This window comes from Octopus bimaculoides, chromosome 10 (genome assembly GCF_046866305.1).
Source record: "Octopus bimaculoides isolate indiv1 chromosome 10, ASM4686630v1, whole genome shotgun sequence".
NCBI lineage: Eukaryota > Metazoa > Mollusca > Cephalopoda > Octopoda > Octopodidae > Octopus > Octopus bimaculoides.
Window position 1 is genome coordinate 79,535,515 of NC_142937.1, and position 11,179 is coordinate 79,546,693.

The following is an 11,179-nucleotide window of genomic DNA, read 5'->3' on the forward strand; positions in this document are numbered from 1 at the left end:
GATGTTTTCAGGAATGCAACAGGTAGCTCGTTAAGTAAGGTATTTCTAAACAAACAGCTAGACACACTCACCAACAGCTAGACACACTTTGACCACACATATTACTATCACACAATAACAAGCAACCAGAAGATCAGCATTAATAATAGCAGCAGTGATAAGAAAATGCTTACTACTTCTACTACTACTACTACTACTTTGTGTAGGTGTTCATACCATACAAACAGCCAACATAAACTTGGAGCAAAAATACCACTGTTAAGAAAAACAACAATTACTACTACTACTACTACTACTGTGACAGGAAAAATTTCTTATGTAGAAAACCCAGCAGCAGCAGCAATAACTACTAAAAATAATAAAAATAACCACTCCTTTTTCTCCAAAGAAATCATGACCAAGGAAAATTGGTGGAGGACTGGTATCTGCCACACAAAACACATATTCAGATATACATAAAAACACACACACACATATACTTCTGTTTTATATATATATATATATATATATATATATATATATATATATATATATATATATATATATCCATTACACAAACACACACATACATGACAGGCTTCTTTTAGTTTTCATCTACCAAATCCACTAACAAGTCTTTCATCAGCCCTGAGTTACAGTAAAGATACTTGCCCAAGGTGTCATGCAGTGGGACTGAACGCAAGTCTCAGGCCAACCAAAGCCTTCTGAATGGATTTCATAGATGGAAACTGAAAGAAGCCTGTCACACACACACACACACACACACACACACAAACAATGCATTTTTATAATTTTACTATGGCTAAGAATTGAAACATTTGTATGTGATTTATATTTAATATTTATTACTTATTATATTAAATTAGGATCTAGTCAAACAGATTTGCAAAATATGCATTTTTTAAACGGAAATTTAAAAATCTGAAAATCAGCTATCATAATGTAGTTTTCCAGTATTATTACTATGAAGGTATGATGATGTGGAGAAAGAAAATGGAGGAAAAAGTTACAGAGGTTTAAAAATAAAATTTAAAAATGTATTTTTAGCTAATCGCAAGACAGAAATTTCCTGCGTTTAGTGGAGTGGTGTCAACTTTAAGGTTGTACCTTGTGAAATTTATAGTTTGACATCTGTGAAATGACCTGTTCATTGTAGGTTTCTATATAAACACAAATACCCAATAAAATGAACATGTATCATCTTACTGTTTCTTTTGTCCTTTCATTGATTTACGTTTTTATTATTTAAAAAAAATTTGTTATATTAATATATATGTCTGCATGTGTTTACTTTATGCATATTTCAGTATTATGTATACCTGTCATGTATTTGTGTACATCATTAATATATAAGTGTGTGTGTGTGTGTGTGTGTGTGTGTGTGAAAAGGGGGCGTCTATCTTTAAAACTTCAAAGTTGAGTAACGCTTTCATGCTTGGATTTGTAAACTATGATAAGAATAACACTGGTCAACAAAGAATTTGTCCAAAAAAAGAGAATGCCTGTATCTTAAATGTTTTTGCATGTAGAATTCAAAAATAATATCAAATTATCTGCATCACCCACAGTTTCTCTGTTCCACGAAATCTCTCTCAGTTCCTGTTATGTGGACTAAATTTCAGTTAAGCTGTTGAAATGTGAAGCTAAGAGTTTAAGAAATACTCCTTATTTAAATGTTTATGAATAGAATTAACCTAGTGAAATCATAAATCCAGCTGAGTCAATGAGTCCCTGAAGCTTGGCAATACTGAGTTGATGAGTCACCGGTGCTTTGTCAGTACTGTGCTTGAAGTGTAGGAGTGTGGTTGTGGACTAAGTTCACATATTCCTTTCACCTTCATAATGCCAAGAAACAGTATAAACATCACAAACTTTTGCTATATATATATGAAGAATATGTAAAATATGAAGACAATTGACGGAAAATATCTATAATAAAATTCTAATTGATAAATATAAATTTTTATTAAAATAAAACACACGGTTGAAGTAAATCTCGTGGTGTGAAGAATCAACATAACATGCGGTTGTCATGGTAACAAGCTGTTAATTGGCTAAAATTACCCAAATTTGTCAACTTTAATTCCAAATGACATCAGATTCTTTAATTTATGAGATAAAGTAATTGGTTGATCATAATCAAAATTCAGATGCATCAATACATCAAAATTGAAAGCAATTGGAACAAAATAAAAAGGGGACTCATTTTGCGAATGAAACTAACTAGATCCTTATATTATTATAAGAATATAATATATACTATTATGCTAACAAATTTTAAATTTTAATTTTTGAATTGTCAATTGTTATACATCTCCATAATTTAATATATACCCATGTAATTTGTCAAGTTATTTTCCTCTGCTAAATTGGGTATTTAACTGTGGAGCCAGCAAAAGATTGGATGTTTTTCATCCCTATTATCCTTGGATTATTTTAAATACATATATATATATATATATATATATATATATATATAGGTAAGTGGTAGGTTTGCCTCGATCCTTCAGGGGTAGTCTGAAGCATCCAAGCAACCAGGGGATGTTTAAATCCAGAGGCAAGTAAATATATATATATATATATATATATATTTGTTCTCTTACTTGTTTCAGTCATTTGAGACTGTGGCCATGCTGGAGCACCGCCTTTAGTCGAACAAATTGACCCTAGGACTTATTCTTTTAAGCCTAGTACTTATTTTATCAGTCTCTTTTGCCGAACCGCTAAGTTACGGGGGCTGTAAACACACCAACAGCAGTCGTCAAGCGATGTTGGGGGGGAAGGAACGCATGCTTCTTACCACACAGCCGCTCCAGTGCTATAGATATACTTTTGTTCTTTATTTCTCTCTCCATCACGGTTGCTGGCTTGTTTATATTTCTCTCCCTACGCCTGTTCTTCTGTTCACCACTCAAGACACAAGGCCTGGCTATTTGCAACGCACTCACCATTACCCAATGTCAGAAGTCTCTCTCTCATTTTCTCCTTGATTAGTAGCAAGCGTCTTCTCAGCTCATCACCACATATATGGAAAAACAAGCCTGGCACTTGGTCCCTTCCAGCAGTAGTGACAGTCATGACAATCTCATATAACAACAGTATTCTTCATTGCATTTGAGCATTTGGAATCCTATTTTTACTTTATTTTCTGACTAAATTTTTATGGATTTTCATACAATATATAACAGCAAATGTTGAGAATAAGCAAATCATGAATGAATGATGGCAATTTTAATGCAACTATCTGCTGGCCAAGCACAATCCAACTTCTTTTATTCTTCACAGGTAGAGATGCAGCTAGACTCTGATCAACCAAGAGACAAGCAGCTTTACCATAGCTCCCTTCTGATGTAGATTCCAAAACAGAGCAGCAATTTTAAATTTAGGCACAATGAAAGGTAGGTCTAGTGAGCTGGAGCGAAGATGAGTGGATGTGTGTCATGTGCTAGAGGTAACAAGGCAGGGGTCTTCAAATGAACTCCTCACAGGTAGAAGACAGCAGTTCAAACTTTTCTGGGTGAGCAATAGTGATGACAAGGGTGGAGTGGGTATATTACTAGCTTAGAGATGAGTAGATAAGGCAATAGAGGTAGTCAGAGTATGTGATAGGATAATTAAGTTACGACTAATCATAGATAGTACAAGAGTAACATTTATTTTGGCATAAGCTCCACAGGTGAGGTGGCTGGGAGAACAAAAGGATCACTTCCATGAGACTCTTCTGCAGAGTACCTCAACGATAAGTGATGGTGACCTCATTATCATGGCTGGTGACAGAGACATGTTGGACAACACATTAATAGCTTTTGCAATGTACAAGGAGGCTATGGTTACAACCTGAGAAATAAGACAGGTATAAAGCTCTTACCATGTGGTATTCTAGCTATCCTAATTTGAACCAACTGGGCTGCTATATCAGGTGCATCACTGAGACAGTAACCAACCAGTGACCCTACACTATCAATGACTCATTGAAGGTTGCTATCATGAATGTGGTAGCTAACATGAATCACTCGACTTTGGCAGACTGTTATCTATGTGGTTGTCATTGAGGATACAGGTCAGTAATATTGAATAACCTGTTCTTTTAATATATCTAGCTGAGCATGTGTATCAGTTTTCTGGTATATATATTGAGTATGAGAAATTAACACAATAACACAATAACAGGTGGTATTCTGGCATCTAAGGTTGCAGTGATCAAAAGGACTTGTACTCATAAGGAACACACACACACACACACACACAGCAGAACACCATTACACACAAACATCACTTGCTTTCAATCTGTGTATTGTGTGTTCAACTTGTGATGTTAGACCTGTGTGTATAGAAAACAGAGATCAACTGTTTTCTTTGGAGAGACACACATACCTAGTATAGGCCACCTTTCTAAACATTCTAATCTTGAATACTTAAAATATATTTTCATAAGCATATATCCTTATATTTATTATGAAGACGTGAGAAATTGTGATGTTCATGCCTTTCTTGTTATTAGTAACATAGTATAAACCCTTTTAACTGAATACTGAAACTACATTGTGGACATTTAATGAGAGTATGGATTTTTCAAAGTCATTCTCCACCTAACAACACCAACAGCAATAATAGCTAGACAACCAGAGGAGTGAGTCAGCAGAAAAGGGTAAAAAATTATAAAAATAAACAAATATTCAAAGCATATTCAGAAGGATAAGGCTGTTTTACTTTAAAGAAACTTATATAAGACAATTCAAACGGATGAAAAACAAGAAAAAAATAAAAGATCTCTTTTTTCATATATTTTAAATCTTTGGACAATGGACATGAGTTTAAAAAATAAAATAAGAACAGTAATAAACGAGTGAAGAAAAAAATAAATAGTGTGTGTGTTTATTTGGCAAAAAAAAAAAAAAAAAAGTGACCATCACGAAATACAATAAAATCTTTTTTTTTTTATTTTCATTTAATTTTCTGGCATGAAGCTACACCTTCTCAAGAACCCAACAAGGAAATCCGAGATACACTTCCTCTATACACCTCATTCTGCTCAGCTCCTAACTTAAAATTGAGTTAGAGCCAAGATAATGTGATGACAAGAAAAAAAATCCTAATTAATACCTAAGTAATGAGAAGAAGAAAACATTAACTTAATGACTCGTTAGCACTACTTTAGTCTCTACCTCAACTAGGTTAGTTTTAATTGGGTTTATTCTTTGAGCAGATAGCTTCCCTAAGCAATTTCCATCAATTCCAGTTTTTGATATCACTTGTGTATATTGATAGAGTGATTTTCTTATAGTATGGAACCAAGTATGAAAACAGCTTCAAGCAGAACAGAAACATATCTGCAGTGTCACCAATATTTGCCAAGATTAAATTAAAATTAGTTATTGAGCTTATCCCCACCACATAATGATTATTAATTAATTAGATCCCCACCCCCTTAATGTTATGACATTAAGCAGACAACCCTAATAAGTCTTATTTCTATCAATGTTATCCCCCAGTCTGGCCTGGTTGGAAATGAGACATTCATATACAATGTAGAATTGTTAAGTGATCAAAGTCTCCAGGCCCTTAAAAAAAAATTATTAGAATTTCTAACAAAAGCAGAACCTTTTTTTTCTATTGACTCTGAAAGAATGAAAGCAAAGACAATTTCAGTGGGATTTGAACTCTAAATGTTAAGGAATGTGACTAAATATGACAAGCTATTTTGTCTCATGCTATACTAGTTCTGCTACCCCACTTGCCTTTTATGATAATAAAAATAAAATAGTGCGAGCAAATGTGATGGTTGGAATATTGGTGGTCAGCTATCTTCTTCATCATTGTCTTGTAGCTCGTTAGCCAATGACATTCACCTGAATTATGGATATCTTCCTATGCAATTTTTTATTTACAGTTGACATCACATCTAATATATTTCTCATAGTGCTGTCAGCAATCTGAAACACTCTGTTGTCAAGGTCAGGTTTTGTTAAGGTTCAGCAGCTCTGTGTCACTGAGATATTTCTCCCGATCTGTGTGCAGATTGCTGGGATCTTTTAGTCTTTCTGTTAAGTTCTTCCTGCTGTTGTTCCCTTTGATGTGCTACAAACAGTCATGTTTATCTTTACAGCAAGTTGCTTTTAATACTGAGCCTGACCATAAAAGTAGGTACGGCATGGATATCACCTTTTTAGTCAAGCAAGATTGTAGTAGAACCATTCACAGTCATTCTTCAAAGATGAGGGCTAAATCTCAGAAGAAGCAAGCAGCAAAATGGATCAACGACACAACCAATAAATGGCTGATCACTTTTATTGTAGAGGGTAAGGAGCATCAAGTTTCGCTAAATATTAAGCATCACACTGATTCCATTAGGAATGTCAGTTGAATTTGCTGCAAGTTGACCATTCAGTCCTTAATGGTACCTTTTTCTTGGATGATGGAAATAAAGAAAGGACTTATTTCTTGAGTTGAGAATTTATATGTATGGGAAGGCGTATGAGTCTCAAATTATTTTATAAGAAAAAATGTGAAAAGGATAAGTAATAGGTGTGTACAGTTTGGGTTTTTGATGCATTGACAATATAAACTTAAGTTTAATGTGGTGAGTGAAGTCTGATTTTAAAGTTAATGAACAAGGGAAGTAATTCTTTCAATTTAACAGTTTTATTTTAATCTTTTTTTTTTTTTGCATAATCTTAATAAGTAACATTTAAACTGTTGTATTTTATCCTGTCTTCATAACTGAAGTATATACACCAAAACGATAACAAGAGGGCACTGATTAAAGAGTTCACACCCTGAGAAAATTCATCCCAAATTTTGTAATTGTAAAGAAAATTCAAAGAACGAATCAGATGGCAATAGCTATGAGGTAGAGAAGTGTTAGTTATGATGTAAGAAGCAAGACTGATTAAGAATTTAAAGAAACTGAAAAAATATTGAAAGTGTCTCGATGTCAGCAACATTTGAATTTAGAATAGTGAAACACAGAGCTAGGTACTAGATTTCTTCACCATTATTTAAAGAAAGACGGAGAGTACCTGTGACCATCGCAGATATTCTCAGACTGGCAAGGTTGTTTAGTTAAAAAAATTTGCCTAATTTGGTTACCGTATGAAAAATCTGGGCAGAGTGAGAATTCAAGTGGGTTACAAAGATTCGGTGTTTAATGTTAAGTTTAGTTGATGGGCCAATAGAGATGAGATAAAGGAAGGCATCAAATAAGCCTGTAAGGATGTGGAAGTTGAGTGGAGATGTGAAAGGAGTAAGAGAGTATAGCCAGTAGCTATGTGAGCCAATTGTAGGGAAGGTGTTGTACAATTAGCAAATTCTTAGTTGAGTATGTCTTGAAATGTTGCCTTTATGTAAGTGTGCAAATCAAGTTATGTAGTGTCGATGATGTGTATAGATGACACGTGTATGTGACAAGCTGGAAAAGAATGCAAGGTTGTATGAGTTGTATCAATGCATAAAAGGAAACATGTAGGAGACAAAAGTGAACTGAAAAATAGAGAGAAGTGTTGATAGAATGTAGATTAGAGTCCTATTAACATGCTGTGATGGAGAGGCTTCACAGAAAACTTCTGAACCAAGACCTGAGAAATGGACGGTAATTCTAGACAGGAGGCTGATATGTTAGACATAGGCAACAACACTGCTCCAACCCAAATTCTCAAGGGTGAGATCACTGGTGTTGTGACACAAGTGACCAAGTCTTAGGCAAAGCTGGCTCTACTAGAGACTGATGAAGGAACCATACTAAAGGGAATAAAGAGAGAATTGTTTACAACTGTTTGAGATGTTACAAGTGAGAGCAATAGAATGATGAGAAACAATATTCTTGTCGGAAATAGGATGCAAATGTGTGTTTCCATAGACTAAAGTAGAAACAGAGAAAGACCTTGAGTTTGGTGACAATAGAAACAGGCTTGAAAGAACTGTGTCTAAGGGTAGGGACAAAAAACACTATGGGAACTGGTTACATTATTCAGATAGAATATTGGTCAACAACTGTGTGCTTGGAGTGGTCAGATATGGAATTGAAGAGAAGATGCTGGCTTTAAATGGACTTACTCAGTGGTGATGTTATTTAGTTGTATGAGTAGATGAATACTTTTTGTTATGGCCTTTTTATAAGGCTTTCTTTTCAAAGAAACTCAAGACTCTTTGCATGTGTGTAGGGAGGGGGGAGGAGTCACAGGTAAATGATATTGCAATGATGGCAGTGTATTCCAATATGTCACTTCATCAGTCATCAAACTCTCCCCTCACCATGATTGGGGGTAAAGATTTGGACTCTACAACCCCATTGTTATCCCATTGCAATCTGGCACAGAATAGCAGTTGATTAGATTGATTCCAAATGTAAAGAACTGCAGCAAATATCAAAAGGTATTTGGTCTTGAACAATTCTGCTGATCCACTACATTCATATAATGACTGATTCTGCAACATTAGCAGCAAAGGATCAGAAAAACTGAGTGAAATTTGGGAGGTGAAAGCTTTTGTCTTCTAATAATCCTGCTGCATGTATTGTAATGGTAGATAAAATGGTGAGGCTTTGAAGTTTTCTCCAGATGTTGGTCATTTTTTTGCTGTACAGACAAACTGTCTGCAAAAGAAGTGTTTGCTTTTGCTGGGTGAAAGATGAGCAAGGGCACATCAGTCATCTACATTGCTATTTTCAATTAGCAGAATTGAAGCAGCAAAGTGTTGAGAGGTAATGATGCAGAGAATGAGGGATGGTAAAGGGTGGTTTAAAAATAGATGAGAGTTCAGTGAAGAACATGGATAGATGAAGAGACTAACAGAATAATTCAGGAGAGTAAATAGTAAATAATGAAACTTTGTGCAAGGAATCCAAGGGCAAAGAAGAGATGTGTGGCACCGAAATCATTGAGGAGGGAGATTTCTTGAGATAAATCATCTTGAAGCAAGATGAGTGATAAGTTCAAAAACAGAGAGAGAGGGGGGGGAGGGGGAGAGAGAGAGAGAGAGAGAGAGAGAGAGAGAGAGAGAGAGAGAGAGAGATCAACAATCTCCTAGTTTGGTTAAAATTTTATCAATCTATGGTAGATAGCAAAAAGAAAAAAAAGATTTTCCTGCTGGTGCAAGAAACTAGATTAGCTAAGTGCAGATCTAATGATAATGTAGCAGAGATGAACAAGTAAAACCTTTATGGAGTTGATTGCTCTGAGAGGAAGACAAAATAAGAAGAAGATTGCTAAGAAGTGAATACGGGACCACCACCACCATCACCACCAAAAAAGAAAAGGGATTCAATATTGAATGCAGTTGAAATGTGTACTTACCATGTAACCATCATTGTATGCAGGAAGATCATATAGAGATTCAGGGACTGTATCTTGATCAGCAGCGTAAGTTCCAGCAGTCCTAGTTGATGGCCCTCGAGATAAGAAACCACCATCACTGGAAAGATAAAGAAAGTTTAAGTTTTGAGTGGGGAAGATGAGATAAGAGAGAGAGAGAGTGCTTGCACATAAGTTTCAACAGCCTCTGTTATGGTGGATGCATTTTGAAACATCACTCAACTTGCTTTTATTGGAAGAAAAACGAGGGTGGGGGAAGTTAAAACTGAGAGGCATTTTTAGCTTGTGCTATTTTCAGCTTATGTTGAATTCATTACTGAAGGGTTAGGACCTATTCTTGGTCGCTATTTTTTTCATTGAAAAGATCTGAAAGATTTTTGTAGGTCACAAAAACACAGTTCCTACTAGCCCCAGCACTAAAACTATTAAATTTAATTCAAATTTATTTGAAGTAAATTTAACTGTTTGTCTAAATTTTCATTGCTTAACTATAACCTTGGTTACTGATATAGTTCCACTGCTTAGAGGCCAAAGGTTTTCTTTTTTCTCTTTCCTGTCAAGAGACATATTTATTGTTTTCATCTTGATTGATTTTCACTGCACTAGTGATCATTATTCATCATTTGTCCTTCTTCAGAAAGTAAATGGATGTCTTTTAACAACAGGATTGAAATACAATAAAAATTATATAGAAATAATAAAAAAGAACCCTAGAAAATTGTAGGACTTATAAAACTAGCTATTAACAGTCTTTAGCGCCAGTGGAACAATATCAACAAGCAGGGTGTAGTTGTACAACAAAAATTCTGACTAACTGAAATTAATTAAATAGTTGTGTGTTATTAAAAGACTTTTGCACAATGTAGTTGCTTCCCTTCCAACACATTACCTCAGAGTAATTCTCATATGAAAGAAACTTATCATACAGCACTCAGGTAGACAATGTATAACTAGATTAGTTTTATAGAGCCGTAGATCCACAAGAGCTTGTTGCTAAATGCATGTTTAATGACACAAAGGGTAGTTAACCATTTATTGCTTTGTATTGCATTTTAGAGATTTTTTTAAGGAGTGGGTACAGGGTAACAAAATCTTAGGAGCTACAATATCAATGCCCTATCAAAAACCATTTGTCATAGTTTAAGTCACAGTTGAAATGGTCAGTAGATTGGCAGCAGTTTAACTAGGAATGATACAGGATGCTGGAACCAATGTAGAAGCTTGACAAGATAGAAATATTAGCTCAATTTCCCTTAAATCTTTAAAAGAAACAAAAAAACAATTTTACTTAATGTGATTTTAAGCAAAAAAAACAAAAGAAACTAGAACACACAGCAGTAATGCTTCTAACCAGAGGAGTCAAACTTGCAGCTCAACAGCAAAAATCTCTCATAGGCTAATACCATATTATTATATACTTGGGCAGACCTTGGAACCCCTGTTGCTTTTGTTGCAGAAAGAGAAAAATTATTCTGACTTGTTCTTGTCTTCAATTGAGAAGCCAAACTATTTATTCACAATCATATTAGCTGTTATTTGACCCAGAGCAGATATACAATGATGTATTGTTTGGCAAAATGATGGTGCATAGCAAAATGCCATGTATGGTTGCTTTTCATTATGATTTGATCCCGTGTTGATTTTCATAGCTTCATTTAGATGTATTTATACAGAAACTATGCCATGAAGTTTAACTGCAAAAATAGGATGTCATGATTATTTGTCATGTGTGTGAAAAACAGTGTATTTTGAGTTCAGTCAGATCTCTTCAGTTTCGTTCATAGATTTTTAAAATATTTTTTTTGATAAACAGTTTGAAACTTTGTATACTGGTGTAATTTCTCACGCTGAACATGGTTTACTTTGAACAC

General features: G+C 34.7%; 1 protein-coding gene across 27 annotated transcripts in view; it reads right to left on the minus strand.

Moving 5' to 3' along the window:
- Positions 1-11,179, minus strand: part of LOC106869538 (tyrosine-protein phosphatase non-receptor type 4) — a 379,747-nt gene that overhangs the window by 89,684 nt on the left and 278,884 nt on the right. For all 27 annotated transcript variants that reach the window (XR_016243461.1, XR_016243462.1, XR_016243460.1 and 24 more), the window contains one exon: positions 9,291-9,408. Coding sequence is in view for 20 of the 27 variants with exons in the window: in XM_089358827.1 (XP_089214953.1) it covers positions 9,291-9,408 (118 nt within the window). In the remaining 7 variants the exon portion in view is untranslated. The remainder of the gene's footprint in view (positions 1-9,290; positions 9,409-11,179) is intronic.